Source organism: Chelonia mydas, chromosome 11 (genome assembly GCF_015237465.2).
Source record: "Chelonia mydas isolate rCheMyd1 chromosome 11, rCheMyd1.pri.v2, whole genome shotgun sequence".
Lineage (NCBI taxonomy): Eukaryota > Metazoa > Chordata > Testudines > Cheloniidae > Chelonia > Chelonia mydas.
Window position 1 is genome coordinate 31,594,211 of NC_051251.2, and position 23,786 is coordinate 31,617,996.

Sequence of the window (23,786 nt, forward strand, 5' to 3'; positions counted from 1 at the left end):
TCAGAAAATATACCTAAAGAACATATGTTGTTTGTTCTGTTTTTTTCCTATGCTGAAGATAGGAAAAAATATTGTGTGAAATTATTGCAAGACCTTTGCCTCCTGGGTTTACTAAAGAAAGTTAAACCAGGCATTGAGACATCACAGAATGTAATTTCTTATGAAGTGAACAAAGTAACCTTTTCCCTTCCTTTGGTTTATACTTAATTATAAGACCCTCGGACTTCCCTTTTTTTTTATGCCCTTTCTCAAGTTGGGTGCTAATAAGCAGGGCATAAAATGAGGAAAATGGGCTTGACTTTTTCTCACAATACTTCTCACAAGATGTCTCCTCTCAACTCTGAATTAAGATTGTGGTCCTTTCCCTCTTTTTTCCTTTTCTAGATTAGATTTAAGATTTTAGTATTTACACCACTGTAATTAGTTTAAACTGTAGTCCTGGTAATCAGTTTGTCTGCCTAGGTGACTTGTGGAAGGCATATTATATTAAAAACAAACCAAAAAACAAAGCTGATACTCGCTACAGCCTATGTTTTGTTTTTTCAATTATTTTTATGGAACACGGAAGTGCTTATGGGCATTCTTAGAACACTTTTTAAGGGATAGCAAATATGTTTCTAACCTTGTTCCACTCAGTACATCAGAATCCAACTTTTAGTGACTTCTGTGGTCTGGCAAGAAGTTGGATATGGTTTTATATGAACATTCATATATATCTCCCCCAATTTAAGGTGAGGATGAAGGAGATGAGATAAGTGAAAAGCTGAATTTACCAGAAGTTTTAATTGGAGGAAGGTTTAAGTTTTGTCCTGTGGAATATCTGAAAGATTTTAAAGTAATCAGAAATTTAACTTTTTCTTCTCTTATTCCCTTTCATATTTTCTGTTGTTAATATTTTATCCCATTTTGTTTGTTTATCTAATGTTCCAGTATCTCTTCATAGCTGAAAAAGGAGATGTCACTTAATAGGTTTCATTCTTTGTCCTGTCCTCATCTCCTCCTCTGTGTTCCACACGCACACGCACGTCTTAATCATCTCTTTGCCTCCTCAGCTTTCTCATGTAGCAAATTTCTTCTCAGTCATTGTTTGTCTCCATGACTTCTCTTTAAGCAGTTCTGCCCTAGTTTTTCTTCTGTCTTTTTCTATTTTTCTCATCCCTCAAATCTCCTTCCATTTGTATATTTCTTTCCCTTTTTCTGACTTTTTCTCTTCCTCCGTGTCCCCGGAGTGAGGGTTGCACTTATCAAAATGGTTTATCCACAGCTGTAATAGCTGGAGCATCAGAGAGACTCTAAGTGATCTTTACTTCTATGCCTTGTGCAGGATCCTAGGAATACAGTGCTTCTGCTGCATGGGATTCCCCTAATATTATGCCCAATTTAAAATCTCACTGAAGCTGAGGACTCAGGAGGATGCTGCCCGCATCCTTCTATATTGTGCGGCTGATAGTGTTTGTTAAATAGAGATCATGGAGAGCAGTGGTCCCCAAACTGTGGGGTACGCCCCCTGGGGGGGGGAGGAATATTCTGGGGGAGGGGCGGCAGGGCGCAGGCCAGCCCGAGGCCCCACGGGGGGCTGGAGGGAGCTCCACCCAACCCCACTCTGTCCCCAGTTCTGCTCTTGCCCTGGCCCCACCTTCACCGCAGGCACAGCTCCAGCATCAACCAGCAGTTCCCAGCCCTGCTCCCAGCTGCAGTTCTGCTCCTGGCCACAGCCAGCCGCGTAGCCAGGTGGAGGGAACAGGGGGAGCGATCCAAAAAAAAGACGCCACCCGCTGCAGCTCTTTTACTCACCCGGCGCTCCGGCGGTGGGCCCTCACTCACTCCGGGTGTCTTCGGTGGCACTGGTAGCTTCCGCCGCCAAGGTGCAGCTGAAGACCCGGAGCGAGTGAAGCTCCCGCCGCTGGCGCCTTTTTTTTTTTTTTTTTCATTGGTCCCCCTGTTCCCTCAACAGGGGAAAATTTAAAAGGTGCCAAGACATTGACAAGGCGCCACTTGTGCTCAGTGGGGAAGCGGTCATTGCCCCGCTCCCCCCTTAGCTATGCTACTGGCCACAGCCCCAACCACGACTGCACTCCTTGCAGTGGCCCCAGCCCCGTTCCTGGCTCCTGGACCCAGCAATGGCCCCGCTCCCAGCCGCAGCCCTGGCTCCTGGCCACAGCGCTCAAGAGGGGCATGACTGAAGAAGTTTGGGGACCACTGATCTAGAGCAATTGCTGAGCCTGAGTAATAATGGAAAAAATATATATTACAACATATTGTATCATTTACTTATAATGTAAATTGATGTAAAAATCTTATTTAACATTGTTTACTTTTAAATTGAAGCAATAATAGTACTATGGTAGATTTTGCTTTCTTATATTTTTACTATTAAGCTTTATTTTGAAGACTTGTCAGCACAGGATGCTTTACAAACAGAGACCTGAAAAAAAATACTGAAGTTAAAGATAAATGAGAACGCCACCTTAAATCATTTTTTCTTTTTTCCTCTGAAGTTAGTAATTTACAACAGAGAAAGACATCAGCACATGATAAGATGTGAACTTAAATAAAAACTCTTTATGCACCAGTACAACTGTACAGAATTTATAACAGAGATATAACATGAAGTATGTTGCTTTGCAGATACTCATAAATAGAATATTAGATCAGCAATCATGTATAAAAAGCTATTGAGGACTTTGGTTCTCATGATTTATGGTAACACAAAAAGCTAGAGAGGGAACAAACCATTTTATTGTGCATTCCTATCAACACCCAGAACTCCTTTCAAAGCCTTATGGATCTTCCAGTTTTTATTACAACTGTCAGTGTTTTCTAGGTGAGGAATGTGGGACTGATGCTAAGTGTTGATTCTGAACCCCATCATAGTAATGCCTGTGTATCACTGCACAAGCTATTTTGATTCCCTCTTCATTCTTCCTCTGTGTCTCCTCAGATAGTGAAGATTATTGTTGTCAATTGAAATTGATTTAGTACAGTCCATTGATATTATATAGATGGCACCCCTTGTATTGTTCTGTGACAAAAAGAAATTAAAATTAAAGATTAAAGTGGGTAAGTTAGAGGCTAATGTACAATAATTTAAATGTAGCGTTCTATCCATGCAAACTTATTACTCAAGGCTGTTAATAATATTGATCTCTCATAATCAGTCATCCAGACAATGTTGAAAGAGCTGTAGGAGGGAGACATTTCAACATCCATATATTATCCTATATTCTGTGCAACATTCATGTTGAAATGATTAGATGTAATAGTACTTCATGTCAATTCCACTTATAACATGGTCATAATAGTTGCTATAGTGAATTGATTGCAATGTCATAATAACCCAGTTGTTTCTGACCTAAAAATGTTCTTCTATTAAGTAATTGTGTTGATTGGCTAACCAATCCTGTGAATTTGTCAGCAGTTAGTGGGAAATTTTAATTGTTTTTAATCTATAATTTGAAAGATATTAAACACTTCCTGCTCATAGAGGCAAATTAGGGAGTACAGTTTGTAATGTGAATTTTCTTTTATGTTTGCTTGCACAATTATTGAGGCATTTGATATTTTATTTAGATCTACGTGCCAGTAAAACTCAATGTGTTTCTTTTTTGCTTCATAGGTTTAGGCACAAATAAACTGTGCCTGTGTTTTAGAGTTGTCATTTGAAGCACATTGTAATAGCAGTTGCTTTCATAACTAATCTGTTTTTCATCCTGAGTACCACCAGTTTAACATACCTGATTAGTCCTTTACCAGGGTTTGGGAGAAGTTTCATTACCTTTAGCTGGCACATAGAATTTTGATTTTTTTTTTTTAAGGAAATTAAAATATTCTAGCACTCCCTCCTCGTCTCTGCCACCTCAGTCTCCAGGCCCAAACTTTGGCTCACTTTAAAGATTTACTTCTTATCAATGCTCCTGTGCCAGTGAATGCCTCTGAAAGAAAATCTTTTGACCATGTGGACTTTCTCAACTACGAACTTGTTCTCTCCTGTAGTTCTGCTATATTCCTTGCTAAACAGCATTTATCCAGACTTAGAGTCCCCGTCCACAATCGTAGACTCTTACTAGATACTTCATTCTTAAAACTCTTTCCTGACTTCTGCTTCTCAGGGCTCTATCTCTGGTTCCCCTGTCTCGGTGATCTCACACGGTTATGATTCACCTATCATTTCTACACTGATTACTGACATTTCTGTTTCTCTCCATCCTAATGCACCTCTATTTGCCATCAACGTTAACATGACGCTTAATCTTTCCTCCAGAACCCCACTCATCCCTCCATTTTCTGTTGCAGTTGACACACATCAACTTTGTCCCTGTATCCTAAAACCGTAAACTAGGGGTCACCTTCAATTTGTCCTGCACATCTAGGCTATGTCCAGAACTTGCCTTTTTTCCTCTATAGTATTTCTAAGATCTCTTTCTTTCTGTGCTGCCAGCCAAAACTCTCATCCGAGCCCTTATCTCTTGTCATGATTACTGTACCTGCTTCCTCTCCAACCTCCTTGAGGCTCATATTGGCCCCTCCAAATTATTCAGAACACAGCTACTGAGACCATCCTCTTCATCCATTGCTCTGACATCACCTGTTCCATTGAATTCCTCCACTGGCCTATCCTGATTCACCACATTAAGTTCTAGTTCCTTCAAGACCCTTCAGATTGTGCTCTACCACTTGTCTTGCATTGCTTTTTATATCATATTTCCCCACTTCCTTGTCTTTTCCACCAATGATTCCAGCCTTGTCTGCCCTTCTGTCAGCTACATGTGCATTTGCACACACACTCCTCTTCGTGCTGTCTTCTGCAGTTCTTTTTAGGAATGGGAAGACCTCCCTCTACTTATCTCTAAGATCACTAAATTACCTTCCCTTCCAGCTCTCATCTCAAGATCCACCTCTGATGTGACACTTATAAGAAATCAATAAATTAATGATAGCTCAATTGAAGAGCAAATGGGCATATTTTCTCTGTTTATAATTAGTGTGTGTGTGTGTGTGTATATAGAACTGTATCCTTCGCTTTCCCATCTTTATGCCCCTTATCTTAGAATCATAAGCTCTTCATGGCAGTGAACAGCAACTTTGTTTGTCCAGCACTCAAACAAGGCCCCAATCCTTGAGGTGCTATTGCAATATAAATATTTAATAATAAAATAACAAATTATGACCTCATGATAGGTGTGAGGAGGGGAGATATACACTGCTGCATTTGGCAAAATTAACATGAATTTTCCCCACAGTAGTTAATCCTGTATTTTCATTGGCTTTCTTAGCAATCCTCATGGAAATGCCTTTCACAAAACCAATCTTCAGTAAAGTAGACAGTTGGATAATAGCACAGAAAAAAAGTGTTGCTTCAGACATGGCACCAAGATGGTGAGGTCCTTCAAACCAAGAATCTAGCTACTGCAGTAAAATAGGAAGGAGGGGTCCTTGTTTCATATTGTATGCAGCTTCTGTACTAATACCAGTATCCAGATGGAAATTATTCTTTGAATAGTGGCTTTCTGTTTTGTGTTTTTATTTGAAGTTTATACATTTTTAACAAACTACAGTATGAGACAAAATAAAGTGATAAAATAGCATGTCAAAATACCTTAAAGATTTTATCAGGCTACCTTTTTAAAAAAAAAAAAAAAAAACAAAGATCAAATATCATCTACTGTATTTCCGAATAACCTGTAGCCTTACAAGACATAGGTCCAAACCTATATATATCTATAGATATATATATCCAGAATATTCATAGGATCCTAAGATGGCCTTTTCAGAGATAGTCTTCAGAGTTACAGCTTGGGATACCAGAAGTAAGAGAAACAAGATTACTGAAGTACTGAACAAACAAATTAATTTTAAAATGTAATGGTACTGATAATATAGTAGGCATTATGCACTTAGCCACAGTCAGGGTCTTTGATTTTGAGATTATTTTCTTGGGGAGGATCTTGTATAGGATACTAGGGATAACCCACAGTATTTGAAAAATGCCAAGAGATTTTCTTTTGCTTTGTTTTATTTTTAATTTCTTACTAGAGAGCTAACGTTGATGGTTTAATATTCCTTTTTCAGGCTCGTACCTCTAATAAATCAGCACCCCTTTAATGCTATGTATTTAATGTAGTTCTGGGAAAGAGGCTAAGTCATGCTGCATTTAAAGAAACGAACCATCTTCAAAATAGTAGAGCAGTCTTTGCTGAGAAAAGTTAATACTTTTATTTCACTACCTAACCCTTTAACATTTTATGACCATCCTGTTATTTTGTGATGTATGCCATTACAGTAAACGTTTGAAATATCCTTCTCTCTTAAAGATTTGATGATGAATTGAAAGGGTAGGTTTAAAAATAGCAGATATTAGACTTTTATCTTCAAGATTCATATTGGAACTCTTTGAAGACATAAACAATTACATGCATTTCTTTTGAAATGAGTAAAAATCACACTGCCCCCACCTTTGTTCTGTTACATTGAATAGAAACCTACTGTATGTGAATCCACATTTCTGCAAAGTGTCAACATTATCATAGTGACTTTCATCGCCTTTATTTTCAATTTATCTGAAAAATTCTTGAAAGACAAACCAGTTTGGATTCCACAAGATCACATTCTGGAATCCTTTATCACATAATCATATGAAACATAATTTCCTTTGATATTTGTTGAGAGAGATGACTCTTTATGGTTCCTTTTATTAGAGCTGAAGAATTTTTAAGCAATGAGAACCTTTATTTTAAAATACCTTTCCTAAATCATAGAAATTGCCATGTCAAACCTGATCCTTTGTCAATTTAGTCAGATATCTGGTCTCTGACAGTATCTGTAATAGATACTTCAGAGGAAAATGTTTAAAAACCCCAATTCTCTCAGTTAGAGAATAACATGCCAATATGGGAAATTTTGTCTTAATCCCCACAGAGGTTGGTTCATGCCCTGAAGGATGAAGGTTTTTATCGCTCCATCACTGTGCTTTTTAAAATATCCAACATTTCTTTGACTGAATCCTGCTATGTTCCTGGCCTCAATGATAGCTTGTGACTGAGTTCCAAAGGTTAATTATTCATTACGTTTAAAACCAATAAAAGGTTTTTAAAAAAAATATGTTGCCATTCATTGAAATTGAAAGTACCCTTGTTCTTGTGTTATGAGACAGTGTAAATAGGAGAGCCCAATTTACTTTAATCGTTAAGTCTAATATTGTCACTTTTAATCTACTTTTTAAACCAAGGGTTCTCAAACTTCATTGTACCGCGACCCCCTTCTGACAACAAGAATTATTACACAACCTGAGCCTAGGGCTTGGGCTTCGGTCCCAGACAGTAGGATTCGGGCTTTGGCTTTAGCCCCAGGCCCCAGCAAGCCTAAGCCAGCCCTGGCAACCCCATTAAAATGGGTTTGGGACTTTAGAACTCCTGTTCTAAACTGGTTTCAGAGTAGCAGCCGTGTTAGTCTGTATTCACAAAAAGAAAAGGAGTACTTGTGGCACCTTTAGAGACTAACAAATTTATTTGAGCATAAGCTTTCGCGAGCTACAGCTCACTTCATCGGATGCATTCACTGGAAAATACAGTGGGGAGATTTATATACACAGAGAACATGAAACAATGGGTGTTACCATACACACTGTAACGAGAGTGATCAGGTAAGGTGAGCTATTACCAGCAGGAGAGCGGGGGGGGGTGACGACCTTGTGTAGTGATAATCAAGGTGACAAGAACGTCTGAGGAACAACGGGGGGGAGGGGGAGATAAACATGGGGAAATAGTTTTACTTTATGTAATGACCCATCTACTCCCAGTCTTTATTCAAGGCTAAGTTAATTGTATCCAGTTTGCAAATTAATTCCAATTCAGCAGTCTCCCATTGGAGTCTGTTTTTGACATTTTTTTGTTGAAGAATTGCCACTTTTAGGTCTGTAATCGAGTGACTAGAGAGATTGAAGTGTTCTCTAACTGGCTTTTGAATGTTATAATTCTTGACGTCTGATTTGTGTCCATTTATTCTTTTATGTAAAGACTGTCCAGTTTGACCAATGTACATGTCAAGGTTCCTTCCCCACTCTGAACTCTAGGGTACAGATGTGGGGACCTGCTTGAAAACCTCCTAAGCTTACTTTTACCAGCTTAGGTTAAAACTTCCCCAAGGTACAAACTATTTTACCCTTTGCCCTTGGACTTCCGCTGCCACCATCAAACGTTTAACCGGGTTACTGGGAAAGAGTTGTTTGGAAACGTCTTTCTCCCAAAAATCCTCCCAACCCTTGCACCCCACTTCCTGGGAAAGGTTTGGTAAAAATCCTCACCAATTTGCATAGGTGACCACAGACCCAAACCATTGGATCTTAAGAACAATGAAAAAGCATTGCCATGTACATTGGTGTTCATGTAGCAAAGGCCTAGCAAAGGAATTTCTTAACTACAGTCATTTTACTCTTAAGCACTAGAGAGTTACAGATCTTTGCAAAGTAATAAAAGTCCTGAGCTCCACCCACCGCCTGACCCTGGCTCCTAAGACTGATCTCCCCCTTCTTTGAATCTGCATTCTTGTTAGCATTAGTGGCTAGGCATAGTTCTTCCTGCCTGCCTTCTGTCTCTCCAGCCCAGTCATCTTGCATGTGGCAATGGATTTGTCCTCTGCCCCGAGAAACACTTTTCCTTAAATATAGTCTCCAGGTCGAGGAAACTCCAGCCCCTTCTCCCAGTCAGGCTTTTGTGTAGGGTGTAGATTGTTTCATGGTTATGGGCTGGTAATTGAGTCAATGGTCTCAATTATTGTCTTGATGATGACTTCTGAGATCATCCTTCAAGGAGATGTCAAGCACCTTTCCTGGGCAGGGTGCCTTTTTGGAATACATCATACAAACCTTGCCTTGTGCAAGGTTCAACATGGGTTTAGCCCATAATATCAAATGGAGGTTACAATACAACATGGAGATCACAGTGGTTTGACCTAGACATATCCCACTCTGTCACAGAAGTTGTCTGCATCTTGGTTGCCAGCCTCATGAATGGCTGGATGCCCAATGTTTCAGAAACCATATTCAAACGTAAAAAATGTCCCTCTTATTTGACACCCCATTACACATTTAAACTTCATCGACATTTCTGTCTGGTCTTGAAAAACTTTTAGATAATGAAAGAAAAGCATCCAATATTTTGGGAGAAATCATGTTTATTGAGTGTAAAATATTCATTGACATCTTGAAGCCATTCAGCAACCATCTTAAATTAAATTAATCTAAAGGGGTTGCTGGCATCTTGTAAAATCCATTTATTGGAAGCAAAATCACTTCTGAAGGAATGAAAACATACTACTTGAAACTTGTTATTCGAAATATATCTGCAGAGATTATTTTGTCTTTAAAATACAAAACAGTAAAACTGATCCCAGAAGAGGAACTAGTGATTGTCTCAGCATCTAATAGCTGCTCTACAAAACAGAATAAATTTGGGTTTTGGTGTAACTATAGACGTTTATTTATGTCGGAATGGATACCCCCTTGTAGATGTGAGCACCCTCTCCACTTTGCCTGTCACTTAATGGAGCCATGTTAATAGCAAGTTTAGAGGAGGGTGCATTCTGTACTTTTTTGGCAGGAGAGAATATTGTTATAATGATAACTGATCACATGAGTGAAAAGTCGGGGCAAAAATAATAGATCTACAGAACAAAAGGTCTTATGCTGCTCAAAACTGGAAGTATAATCTTGTCATGCAAATAGAATTTAAAAAAAACAAGATGATGTAATGAAGGAATTCTTTGAAGGGATAGCGTAAGGATGAAATTACACATACCTTTTCTTTATGTATTAAAGTCAATATAATTCTTACATAGCATAGATTTCCCAAACTAAAAGTTTTACTGCTCTATTTTCTTGTTAAAATACTAAAATCAATACTAGTAACACATCTTTTGTGAAGCACCATTCAATGACAAAACAGCTTGTGTGCTCAGAGGAAAATAGACACAATAAGGAAAGTTGTTCAAGGATTCTTTCAGATTTCTCATTGATTTCTGATAGGCAGTGTGGTTCTGATCTGAAATGTAACTAAAAATATAGTCATGGGTTTCCATGTTTGCGGTGTCTCAATGATTCTTATCAAATGTGAAAGTTTACATGTAAACATAGTTTTTTTAACTCTGTTCTGCAATCTCAAGTTGGGATCTGAAAGTAAAGCTGGATTCTTTCCTTTACATGTTATCATTCATACTAATAAAGATTATTCAGGCCAAATTAGGTTCTTAGAGGCACTTGTGTAGGCTCATTGTATTCAACTGATTTTTATGTGCGTAAATGACTTCATAAACATTTATGTTGGTGTTGGAAAAGTAGGAATAGAATTCAGCCAGCCTTTTAAGTGTGTTGGTCTTGTAGTGATAAAGGACTTAACAAATAAGAACTTATTTTGCACTACAGTCTGCAGATTGAAATACACAGAGAATAAGGCTATGTCTACACTAGAGACCTTACAGCCGTACTGCTGCAGCTGCTCTGCTGTAAGGCCTCCCATATAACTGGTCTTTGCCAACAGGAAAGAGCTCTCCTGTCAACATGATTAAATCACCCTCAACATAGAGCAATAGCTATGTCAGCGGGAGAGCATCTCCCAGCAACATGACGCTGTCCACGCCAGCACTTCTGTCGATGAAACTTATGCTGGTTGGGGAGGGTGTATTTTTTTCCACACCCTAACTAACAAAAGTTTTACCAACAAAAGTGCCAGTGTAGATATCCATTAAGTTAGAAGGTGCCATTTTTGCAGTCACTTCAGAGTAGAATCACATCTTAAATAATGTGCTTCATAGTTGTGAGATGTGAATCTGCATTCTGCATCAAAATAGGCAGGGGAAGTATAACAAAACTCAAAATTTTATACCACCTTCAGAAGTATAAGAAACTAGCTTGAAGAGCTTCTCACATGTAAGGTTCAGATAAATTGTGTATGATTAGTTGGTACTGACATACCAATGGAACTGTGCTTCTCCTATTATATAGCATCTAAGTTCTTTGTAACAGGTGGTGTATAAGACAATAACAAAGTACTAGAAAAGTACTGGCAGTTATATAAGCAACATTAGCTTTAACTAATTGAACTCTGCTTTCAGATGTGCCAACCTCAGATGTAAGCAAACCCAGAGTGTCCGACAGTGTCCATATCAATACTTATCAGGTTAGAACAGAGCCAGAACAAGGGAACCTCTACTCACCAGAACAGACATCTCTCCATGAAAGTGAGGGTCTGTTGTACTCATTTTAAATACTGGAAGTTTATTTCTTTATTGATTGTGTCAGAATTGTGTAATAGCTTTTTTCTCATACTGGTTTCATATCTGCAGGGTCAGTAGGTAACTCAAGAAGTTCAACACAAATGAATTCTTATTCTGACAGTGGTTACCAGGAAGTAAGCAGTTTCCATAACAGCCAGAACTTGGGCAAGTCAGAAAATAGACAGCAGCATTCACTTACTGGAACCACTAGTAATCATTTGGTGAGAAACTCACGGGCTGAAGGACAAACGTTAGTTCAGGTATGCAATATAGCAAATGCTTTTTTCAGCTTAGTTGTTGCTCCGAAATACATTTTGAACAGAAATATATGGCTAGTTCTAGATTTTTTATTATAGGCAAGAATAAATAAAGTTCCTTTGAAACATTTCAGATTAATGAAATAGTAAAATTTTTCTGGGTAAATAGTAGTCTAGGTGGTAGACAGCCAGAAGAGTATTTATTTACTAAAATTATTATGCATCTAGTGTTGGTAATTCATTGTAACTGAAACCCAATAAACTCTTAAGTACAGCAGGTAAAAGAGTACATTATTTGTATCCTATCTCGATAAAACCACAATTGAAGCAATTTAACTTTAGAGAGACAAAAATCTTAATCATAGTTTTATGCCTATGTGTAAGTCTTATGTTAAAGACAGGCAATGTTTGTTTCATCTCCTTCTGCTACCCTTTGTTTTTTCAGCTCTTTCCTGAATCACAGACTGGTACCGGTCCTACTTTCTTTCAGTTTTATCTCTTTTATAATAGAACCATGTATATAACTACAGATAGGATTCAACACTAATTAGTTATTATAACTGGGTGTGAAAAAGTGTTAGTATGTTAACATAAAAAGAGGCAGAGAAGCACTCAGAAGTACAGAATGGAGGAATATTAGTCTTCAGATTTTGATCTGATATTATGGAACATTTCTAGATGGAGAAGAGGTGGAGAATAAGTGAAGAACTCAACTAATGTGTTTTCCCAGGGAGAAAGACATAATATAAAAGAAATGTAAGAAGTAGAGAGACTGAAAATTTACTATAAATTTAATCTTTACTTGTGTGGTCATTTTTATACTGTATTGAATGATGTGCTTTTTCCACTGGCTTTTCTGTTTCAGTAAAAAATGAAAATAATCACAGGGCCAAAATATTTGAAATTAATAAAACTCATTTTCTTTTTCTTCTTAAATAGCCCTCCGTAAGTATTGCTGCCAACCGAGTGATGAGACGTGTTAGTTCAGTTCCATCCAGAGCACAGTCTCCTTCTTACGTTATCAGCACAGGTGTTTCTCCCTCAAGGGGGTCACTGAGAACTTCTGTAGGAAGTGGTTATGGTTCTCCATCAGTTACTGAATCACGACCTCTTACTTCTAGCGCATATTCATCCACTACATTACCTGTACAGCGAGCAACATCTCCCTATACAACACAGAGACCTGCTTCACCAGCAGCTGTACGGAGGATCAGTTCAGTCACTTCTAGGCAGGCAGCTAACCCCAGTGGAGGAACTTCTCAATACCAAGCGTCTGTCAGAGTGGGCTCACCTCTTGCCCTAACTGATGCACAGACAGGAGTAGCTTCTCCATCCCAAGCCCAGATGGGATCTTCTTCCCCAAAACGCACTGGCATGACTGCAGTTCCACAGCATTTGGGAACAACGTTACAAAGAACAATTCATGACATTGACCAGTATGGACAGCAATATGATATCTATGAGAGAATGGTACCACCACGTCCAGATAGCCTTACAGGTTAGTAAAAAGGTAAAGACACTGCTTAAAACTTGGTGCACACTTTCATGTGTAGAAAATCGGTAATGCAATTATAAATATACAAATTAAACACTGTGTAAAAAACCAATTATTCTAGGTTCTTCTATCAAGTTATTATTGCTTTCTGTATCAAAAGCTGTATCAAATGGTGTATTGCATTCATACTTGTGACCGTGGAATTTTGTAGCAAATGCCATATTTTCTCTCAGTTTAACAGATTATGATAGTGACGTACAACATAGCATGCTTTCTGAACTTTTATTTTCAAAACTTGGATGAAGTTGTAAGATTCTTCCAAAAAATATGGACTGGATTAGAAGTTAAATTGTATCTAAATACATATACAGCTTATATACAAAGTTACAAGTGGTGCGGGTGAACTTACATTAAACCTAACTTTGTTTTAAATAAGCCATTAATATTATTTTATTTTTATGTAGTACTTTTCATACTCTAGCTCATGAATCTCAAAGCACTTCACAACAAATTAAATATTAGCATTATGGTGACTGTGTAGGCAAATGGAGCAGCTATTATATGTTTAGACATAGCTCATATACAACCTTGAAAAGTAGAATCTGTTTATTTGAGACAATTACTCTTGAGGGCATTCTGCGCCAAAAAATTAAAAATTCTGCAAGTTTTATTTGTCAGTAAATAAATGCAGAGGCTCCAGCATAGCAATGGGGAACACAGGCCACTGGCTGTATGAAGATGAGAGATCACCCTGCAGCCTCTGCACCCGTGGGACATGGGCTGAATGGTGAGGCTGCAACTGACCCTGACACAGCACAAGTCCTGGGCCTGCCCCAGAGACACCCTGGGGTCCTGCCCAAGTGTGGGGCAGGCAGACTCAACCAGGCAGGATCCAAGTGTGGAGGGGCTCTGTGGGGGGGCGCGGAGGATCCAGGTGTGAGGTGAGAGTACTCTGTGTGGGACAATCTGGATGCAGGTACCTCAGTGGGGAGTCTATGGGTGGGAGGATCTGGATGCACAGAGGCTCGTTGGAGGGTTTCCATGTGCAGGGGCAACGGGACTCTGCAGGGGCTTCCAGGTGAAAGTGGTTGGGGCTCAGCGGAGGAGTCTGGGTGTGGGGGTTTCAGCAGGGGGGGCCTGAGAGCTGGAGGAGTGGGGCTTGGTGGGGTGGGGGTCTGGATGCAGCTAGTTGGGGGTCTGGCATGGGGGTCTGGATGTGGGGGCTTGGATATGGGAGCTCAGGCTCATCAGGGTGGGGATTTGAGTGCAGGGAGCTCAGTTGGCGGTGGTGTGGATGGAGGGGTGGGGGTCCAGAGGCAAGGGGTCTGGGTGCAGGGGGACTCCAGATGCAGGGGTTGAGGTTCAATGGGATGGGGTTTGAGTATGGAGGGCTAGGGGAGTTCTGGGTGAGGGTCAGGTTTGGCAGGGAGTCTGGGTATGGGAGATCTAGATGCATGGAGGTTGGGCAGATGGGGGAGCAGCTCCCCGTACAGTGACCCCTCCCTTGCAGCTGAGCAGCAATGGGGGCAGGAAGCAGGGGAGCATGCTGAGCTTCTTGCAGCTGGGGGAGGTTTCTGGGAGTGGGTCTGACACAGCCCCAGCCACTCCTTTCAGGGGAATAGGAAGTCTGGTCCTTTCCTGCCTCCAGCCCAGCTGGGACTAGCAGCTGATCCCAGCTCAAGGTAGGAGCCACTGGCTGGGATGTCCTCAGCCCTGGGGTGAGTTACCTCTCTGCCAGCTGCTCCAAGTGCCTGAAATGATGTACCTGCACAGCAGGTGTGTGGTGTGTGACTGCTCTTGCAGCTTCCCTTTGCTTCCCTGTCAGAAAGTCGTTTTTCTGCTGGGAAGCAAAGAAATCTTTAGGAGACATGAATGCTGTGCATGCACAATGATGTAGAATTCCCCCAAGGGAAGAAGGTAAATGTTTGTTAGGTTAGTTACTTTAGACCTTGAAGTTGTACTTGTGTATTACCCTTTCTTGTCTCTTAATTTTCATCTAAAAGAGCCACATGTGTGATCCTGCAGTGACACCTGAAACCTTAGACTCAAATTTATATGTGATCAGTTTTCTGACCACTGGCACTATATGCACCTACTGGACCCATTCTAGGGGAAGAAATTTGGACAGGGGAGAAAAAGGTTAGTACTGCAGCAGCCTCTAGCACAATTCAAAAAATGCACACTGCTGTAAAAGGTGAGAGAGGAGCTAGTAGAATGGCTGATCAGCTCCTCTCTTTCCTCTGGGTTTGTGGTCTCAGAAGAGGGTCAGTGTGGTACATGCCATTGTCCTGAGGAAACTGATATGCAGAATGGTTTAATGACTTGCCTGGGAGGTGACATGGTGATCTAATGGGCCTAACTGTAGGTTTAGAAGACCTGAATTTTAATCCTAGTTCTGAGACTAGCTTCCTGATTTACTTTGGATGAGTCACTTAAGCTTTCTGTCCCCACCATCTAGATAATTTTTTCTGAACAAGTTTTAATGTCCCTAGAAGCCCTGATGCTGAGCAGAGAGTTTCCTCTCCGACATCATAGTAGGGCAGGTTTGAGATTTTTTGAGAAAGGTATTAAAATACAAGTTAAGGTATAATATCACTTCTTTCTCTAAGAATCATGATTTGGAGTTGTGTAATAATGTCCCTCATTTTATCTTATCTGAGTCCAAATATTAACATTTTGTGTAACTATAATTAATAGTTATTAAAAATGCAATGCCTAGAATTATGACCTATATACAGGAAGCATGATTGCCATTCCATGTGAATTTTATAAAATGGATTGGAAAAAATGTGTGAATAAATTGTTGAATTGAAGTGTGAATTGAAATGTGAATAAAACACTGTTTTCTCTGGGCTATGAACTTTCTGTGGACTGGAACCTTTCACTGTTCCTCCTGAACCCCACCTGATTTTGTGAACAAATCTGATCATATTTCTGTATGACTAGTCGCAGTACCTGTATTTTCACTTTTATTTACTATTATTGTATCAGTCTTGATTAATTCTGTAGTTTGTGTTTGTGTAATTATTTGTATTTAGGGAGGGATTTTGGATCAATTGTGTTTATAATCCTGTGGTGGGGGGGAATCTAGCATTAGTGCAACTCTAAGGTTGTGGGGGAGAACCAAAATTAACAAATCAGGGAAAGAAGAGTAAAGGGTGCAAAGCTCGTCTGAGAAACTGATGCATGTGATTGAACCACGGGAGATAGGTATGCAAAGAAAAAGTATATTTGAGGGTAATCCTCTTAAAGAATATAGTTAAGCCCATGGAACTAATGAAGTGACCCTAAGTCTGGGGACGAAAAGAAAAGAGGAGAGAGCCAAGAATGGAAGGAAACTTGAGAGAGCTCCAATAGAGAGAAAGAGAGAATGGAAACAAGATAATGTCATTGAAAGATGCTGAAAGAGTGGCCAGAATGAGAGGAAGAGAACCAAAGGAGGGAGGGCAAGTCACAGAAGCTAAAGGAGGGGTGTGTGTCTGGTATCAACGGCAGCAGAAAGTTTGAGCATGGAATATAAGCCTCAAGAATTAGCCATAAAGAGGTCTTTTCAAATTTTGAGAGCACTTTCAAGAGATTGGAGTGAGCAGAACCAAATTGGAATGGATAAAATACTGAGTCTGAGATGAGTGAGGTAATACATAAGTTGTAAACAGTCTACTCAATGCCTTTGAAGCTAAAGGAGAATAAGCGAAGACAGGATAGTTGTTGGAAGGACAGGCAGAGTCAAGGTTAGGATTTTTATATTTAAAAGATGGAGATACCAGGGTATATTTGAATACACTTTTACCAGAGGAAAAGGAAGGAAGGTTAGCAGTCCAGAAAGAAAATAGGGCCTAGGAGACAGAGAGGGGTTGGGTATTAGGTTAGGTAGAATTATAGATACCGCATTGCTGACCTTTAACCGAATCTCTGGTGTGGAGGACAGGAAACTGCCACACAGGATTTACAAGGGATAAGGGGAAAGCTTGCATAGTGGTACCTGGGCAAAATCTTGTTCTTAGAAAATGTGCAGATCTGGCCATATATATCTTACCAGCCAGTCAAACTACCGAATGACTGAATTTATTGTCAAAAACAAAGTAAATAATTTATCTTCCCAATAAAGTTACAGTAGACTTTTAAACATACCCTTATTAACTGGCCTTTTCTAGTTAGCTGAAGGATTGAATAAATCTGAGGAATGCATGTTTACAGTTATGGCAATATGAACTGCCATGGGATTAGTCATTTTCAAAAATAACTTATAATTAATTAGCTGGATGGATCTTCTATTTTATTTAATTCCATTGTATTTGTGGTGTAATCCTTTGGTATATTATAGCTAAGGACATTAGAAGATGTTTGTATTCTGAAAAAATACTTGCCTTTGAAATGCACTTGTCTTCTTTGCCATAATGATCAGCTTCTGTTTCTAATTGTCTGCATTTACTGTAGCAGACTATTAATATATCACTACCATCTATTTTATTAACAGTAATTATTCCTTATAACACATTGTGACAAAGTTCCTCCTCTACCTTGGTGGGTCTTGCGCTTGTTGGCGGATTTGCTCGCCTTGGAGCTTCACGGTAGCCCTCAGTTTGGCCGTTTTCGTGAACCCACAGTCCAGGTCGACTCCTCCCATGTCTGACCAGGAGTTGGGAGGTTTGTGGGGAACCCGGTCCCGCCCTCTACTCTGGGTTCTAGCCAAGGGCCCTGTGGAATGCAGCTGTCTAGAGTGCCTCCTGGAACAGCTGTGCGACAGCTACAGCTCCCTGGGCTACTTCCCCATGGCCTCCTCCCAACACCTTCTTTATCCTCACCATAGGACCTTCCTCCTGGCGTCTGATAATGCTTGTACTCCTCAGTCCTCCAACTGTATGCGTTCTCACTCGCAGCTCCTAGCACCTCTTGCTCCCAGCTCCTTACACACGCACCACAAACTGAAGTGAGCTCCTTTTTTAAACCCAGGTGCCCTGATTAGCCTGCCTTAATTGATTCTAGGAGCTTCTTGATTGGCTGCAGGTGTTCTAATCAGCCTGTCTGTCTTAATTGTCTCTAGAAGTTTCCTGATTCTTCTTGAACCTTACCCAGGGATGGTAAGGTTTAAATAAATACCAAGAAAATACTTTCTTATAATTGGTTATTTCTCCAGTTAGCCCTTCAAATATTGGAAGGAGAACACAAAATGAGGCTAGGACCTTTACATTTAGAAAATGCATCTTCCTGTAAATGTTTCTTTTTTTTTTTCTTTTTTGGTAATGAAATAGCCATTAAACAGCTTGGCTGTAAAGTGTAATATTTTTGCAGGTGGCATGATCCTGCTCTCATTGAAGCCAATGAGAATATTGCCACCCATTGACTTCAGCAGCAGCAGGAGGTGAACTTAATATTTCATTTGTGCATAGTTTTTGCAGAATCTTGTAATCCGCTTGGCAGCACAGTATAGATTGGGGAATGGAACTGCTACATTTGTCATCAAAGAGAGAGACGTTATGTAATGGTGTTTAACAGTCTGTTGCTTTCTGCTGAGCAGTCATCAAATCCAGAAATAATGATCTTGAACTGTTTTGAAGTTTTTGATACAAAAACATTTAAGAACCTTAGTACATTACAACTAAACCATTTGTTAAGCAACAAGTGAAAATCAAATAGGAGTATGAAACAAATTTCTGTTCTTTCTTGTTTTGAACTGTTTTCAAGATGTGAAGAGGCAAAGTTACAAATAACATTTGAAACTTTCAGAATAAATGTTAAAGTTTCAGGAACAATTTGATTTATCTGCTTGCCTAAATTACATAAAAACCCAGGTTAAAAAAATGTTAAAAATAGAAGTTACTGGTAAAATGATGTTGTCGTCATCATGTTCCTGAAAAGTACTGTGCAAAATCTGGGCACTTCATATTTCCTTAGTTATTTTTTTTTTAAAAAAACCTTAAAAACAAGCAATAATTTTTCCATTTTACTTCTTTTTACTGTGGCGCACATATAATCAATTTGGCTAATTAAAAGACTAACAGTAAAATTGCTAAGGGACCATCACAATTCACTTGCTTAATGGGGGCTATTTTCTGAGGAAGGTGGAGCAGAAATATGTCCATTATGTTTGGGGAGACCCAGGCTGTTGCTTATTAAAAGTAGTCCATACTGATTTCACTTTAATGTGCTTTAATTCTAACAACTCTACAAAGTTTAGGCAGAACTGCCACAAAGCCTCTGAATTCCAGTTGACTTAAATTGACTTAAATTGCCACAAATTGCATATCATACATATTTACCTTTTTCTTGCTTCTAGGCTTGAGGAGTTCGTATGCTAGTCAGAACAGTCAGCTTGGGCAAGAATTACGTTCAGCTATATCTCCTGACCTACATATCACCCCCATATATGAAGGGAGAACCTATTACAGTCCCGTGTACCGCAGTCCAAATCATGGAGCAGTTGAGCTACACCAAGGGTCCCAGACAGCACTATATCGAACTGGGTCAGGTAGGTATAGAATTGAGGTTTTTCAGAGTTCCACACATTTAGATGATTTGCTCCAAAAATCTTCCTTGATTTTCATATTTGTTTTCGACTTGAGAGAATGTAAATTGTTGCCACGCTGTCAGTATGCATGATAGATATGTGTTGCTAATTTAAAATAATAGAATAGAAGCCATAAATCAGTGAAGAAGAGGAAGAGACCTAAATCTGAAAGACTTGCACAATAACGGCAGATAGGAGTAAGAAACAGAATAGTTTAAAATGCTCTTTATTCTTTTATGATGCCTATAGCAAGTACTCAAGATTATATGCTGATAAGTCAGTTTTGAGCTAGACCAGGCGTTCCCAAACTTGGTTTGCGGCTTGTTCAGGGTAAGCCCCTGGAGGTCCCCGAGACGCTTTGTTTACCTGAGCGTCTGCAGGTACCACTGCTTGTAGCTCTCAATGGCCACCGTTTGCCGTTCTCGTCCCGTGGGGGCTATGGGAAGCAGTGGCCCAGCCCGGGCTGCTTCTCACAGCTCCCATAGGCTGGGAACAGCGAACTGCGGCCCCTGTGAGCTGCAAGCGGCCATACCTGCAGACGCTCGGGTAAACAAAGCGTCTTGGGGCCTGCCAGGGGCTTACCCTGAACAAGCCGCAAACCAAGTTTGGGAACCCCTGAGCTAGACTCAAAATCTTTTCAGTGTAATATAGGTTATAAACTCAAAATAAAGATCGGTCCTTTGCATACAGACAAGACTTGATATGTACTTCCCCCACTGAATTATAGAATTTGTATGTGGTGGCAAACATTAGCAGTAGTATTAAAAAGTATCTACATATGTCGGACCTTGTGCATGCGCATACATGTGTCTCACTGTTTTCCGAGATAGAGCTAGACAAAAACTTTTGTTTTTCAAATTTTATAGACTAAAACTGCTGTTCATATCTCCTGCCAAATTTCTGAAAACAAATTGTTTGAAATATTTGTTCTAATCAAATGAAATGTCACCATTACAAGGTTCATTACTGAAGTCATTTTATGAGTCTTACTTTATTTTTGTTTCTCTTAAGACTGGTGACACTTCAGGATACAATAGTATTCTTGTATATGTTCACAGGATTAAAACGAATGCTAAATTTGGGGTGGATTTTCTCCTGGACATAATGGTAGAGAACTTGGAGGTTTTTTAAAAAAATTATTATTTATTTATTTATTTATCTGTTAAGCACTGAGTGTTGTTCTGGTAGGCATATGCCACATGATTGTGCGTTGGGTGTTTTGTTTTGTTTTTTCCAGTGCTTAGAAGATCGTTGTCTTTTCCAGTCACCTATTTATATGTTATAGCATACTGAAGCATTACAATTTTTCTGCATTCTTCCCCCGTGAGTGGGTTTTGTAGTTCTTTGAAGACATATTGGCCAATAATTTACAACCTATGTAGTTCTGCCAGTATTTCTTGGTTTAAACCCTCACTAGCCAATCATGGAAATGTAGTTCTGGAAGGGGCCTCAATAGGTCATCCAGTCCTGTTCCCTGCACTACTTAATAACTAGACCATTCTGGACAGGTGTTTGTCTGACCTGTTCTTTAAAACCTCCAATGACCGAGATTCCACAACCTCCTTGAGCAATTTTTTCGAGTGCTTAACTACCCTGACAGTTAAGAAGTTTTTCCTAATGTCCAACCTAAACCTCCCTTGCTGCAATTTAAACCCATTGTTTCTTGTCCTATCCTCAGCGGTTAATTAGAACAATTATTCACCCTCTTCTTTGTCACAGTGTTTTATGTACTTGAAAGCTGTTAGCATATCCCCACTCAGTCTTCTCTTCTCCAGAGTAAACAAACCCAATTTTTTTCAATCTTTCCTCATAGGTCATGTTTTCTAGCCCTTAAATCGTTTTTGTTGCTCTCCTCTGACTTTCTCCAGTTTGTCCACATCTCTCCTGAAATGTGGTGCCCAGAACTGGACACAATACTCTGGCTGAGGCCTTATTAACATGGAGTAGAGTGGAAGAATTACTTCCCATGTCTTGCTTACAATACTCCTGCTACTATATCCCAGAATGACAGTCGCTTTTTTTGCAACAGTGTTACGCTGTTGACCCATATTGATCATATCCTTCCTCTCACTTTTTCCTGTTTTACCAGTACAGTAGAACCCTGCTAAATTGCACTGCACTAATTCACATCTTGCACCATAAAACACGTGGTCTCACCCAACTTCGCAAAGATTTAATACTGGAATGCTATATTGTAAGATCCAATATTAAAATCTAATTACTTTTATATGCTATATGACCAGAATATACAATGACATACTTTGAAGTACTGTCATAAATAATTGCAGCAAAACTGAAATTCTCAAATAAAAGGAAAAGGTATGGTACATTTGTGATGCATTATTCGGGTTTTAGATCTCTTGTTCACTTACTAATTTGCACAATTTAGTAGTTTGCAATAGGTCTCCCAATCATTAGACTGAATTAGGAAGGTTTTACTGTGTAAGCCTTCAGAGCGACAGTTCACAATACCTATAATAATGTTTTTAAACCTTTTAAATTGCTAGTTAATAATTTTGCACCAGCTGAGGCATTCAGAGTGCTATGAATCAGGCACAAGTTTTGCAGTTTCCCTGTCCCACCTGCCACAACTAAACTCATGTAAGCAAAATTGAACCAGGTAAAGTTTGTCAAAGTTGTAGCTCAATTGGGAAACTGAAAAATAAAGTTCTAGTTCAGTTAATATCCTTATGTTTTTTTAGAAGAGCAGAAAATACCATAAGAACACACTCTAATCAAAAAGGTTCATATTCATACCTCATTTCACACACGAGTGACCCATTTTTGTTTTTCTGAACTATTGGAGATTAGTGCCTGGAAAGAATCTTTAAATCTAATTCAATCCCCAGTTAATATTTTGCCCAAGCAAGCAGGACAGACTTGCATCTAATTTATGAAAAGGAGAGGCATTAATATCAGGAGAGCTTCTTGTTTTGTTTCCCATTTTTCTTTCTTCAGTACTATAGATGCATACAGTCGAATGTTATTAAACACCTCTGAAGCTGTTCTATTTGTAACCAGGTTCCTCTTCAGTTCCTGGTTTACTGCTAGTATATTTGACACATGTAGTACTTACTACATTAAATACTGAAACTTTTAATCTTACTTAGAAATAACTTGGGCCTGATCCCACAATAACTTTACTTGTGTAATCAGCCCATTATCGTCCTTGGAACTTTTTCTGTAAGGATTCATCATATGAGAGGTGCTGGGGCCCTATCCAATGATAGCTTTTTAGAGCTCTGGGTATTTCAGTCTCACTTCAACTTTAATTTTGCTTGCTTTTTATTTAAACCAAGAATTGTCTCATAACAAATGTCTATAAAAGGTATCTAGCATATTTTAATATTGATTTTACACTAGGTGTTGGAAATCTGCAAAGGTCATCCAGTCAGCGTAGCACACTTGCATACCAAAGAAATAATTATCCCCTGAACACAACAGCTGCCTATGCGGAACCCTACAGGTCAATGCAGTACCGACTGTCAGAGTCCAGTTATAACAGGCTACAACATGCAACGCCAGCAGATGATGGTACAACAAGATCTCCATCCATAGACAGCATACAGAAAGATCCTAGGCAAGTCCAACTGAGCTTTCAAGAATCATGTATCATTGCAAGAATTATCTGATTCTAAAATTGTTCCTTGATTAAATAGAAACACTTAGTAGTGCATTTTTCACTTCTGTCTTATACAGATCATTGTGATTAATTTAGGTTTAATGAGTAACAGTTTATAAAATTATTCAGAAATTAAACCAGTAAGTGCTTTGCTTTTACTTTGCTACAGTAGTTGACTGTTGCATACATTTGTGTTAACAATTATTGTAATTCTCTTCCAAGTTTATTTTAGGATGTCTAAAAGGAAATTTCATATACTTTGAGGAACATTTGTGAACTTGGAAGGTTTCATTTGGTTTTATTGAGTATTTTTAATTAAATTGTCACACATGTTTGCCAGGTTTTGAAAATGAGTAAGTACATATCTAAATATACTAGATCATTCTGTTTATGAACAGCTTTCGTTAAACGGGGCGCTGCGTGGAAATCTTCAGAAGTGTCCCATTTTGCAAAGATAGAAAAAAGTTGCTTCCTATTAACAGAGCACAAATGCATTTACAGTGGAAATGGAGACTGCTTTTCTGGCGTTACTTATTCAAGTAGTCCTGTAGACAGTAATGGGCCTACTTGCATGATAGAACAAACGGGATTTGGCCCCTATTAGTAAACTTTTAGACCACTTCTTTGGGTCAACTTAAT

General features: G+C 39.2%; 1 protein-coding gene across 10 annotated transcripts in view; it reads left to right on the plus strand.

The window, feature by feature from the left end:
* PKP4 (plakophilin 4) overlaps nt 1–23,786 on the plus strand; it is a 246,876-nt gene that overhangs the window by 136,051 nt on the left and 87,039 nt on the right. For 5 of the 10 annotated variants that reach the window (XM_037912431.2, XM_037912434.2, XM_037912435.2 and 2 more), the window contains exons 5-9: nt 11,104–11,235; nt 11,335–11,525; nt 12,462–13,020; nt 19,295–19,486; nt 22,889–23,105. In XM_037912431.2, the coding sequence (XP_037768359.1) occupies nt 11,104–11,235; nt 11,335–11,525; nt 12,462–13,020; nt 19,295–19,486; nt 22,889–23,105 (1,291 nt within the window). Of the gene's footprint in view, nt 1–11,103; nt 11,236–11,334; nt 11,526–12,461; nt 13,021–19,294; nt 19,487–22,888; nt 23,106–23,786 lie in introns of those variants that run through there. The other 5 variants (XM_037912432.2, XM_043525200.1, XM_037912437.2 and 2 more) reach the window with 4 other exon arrangements.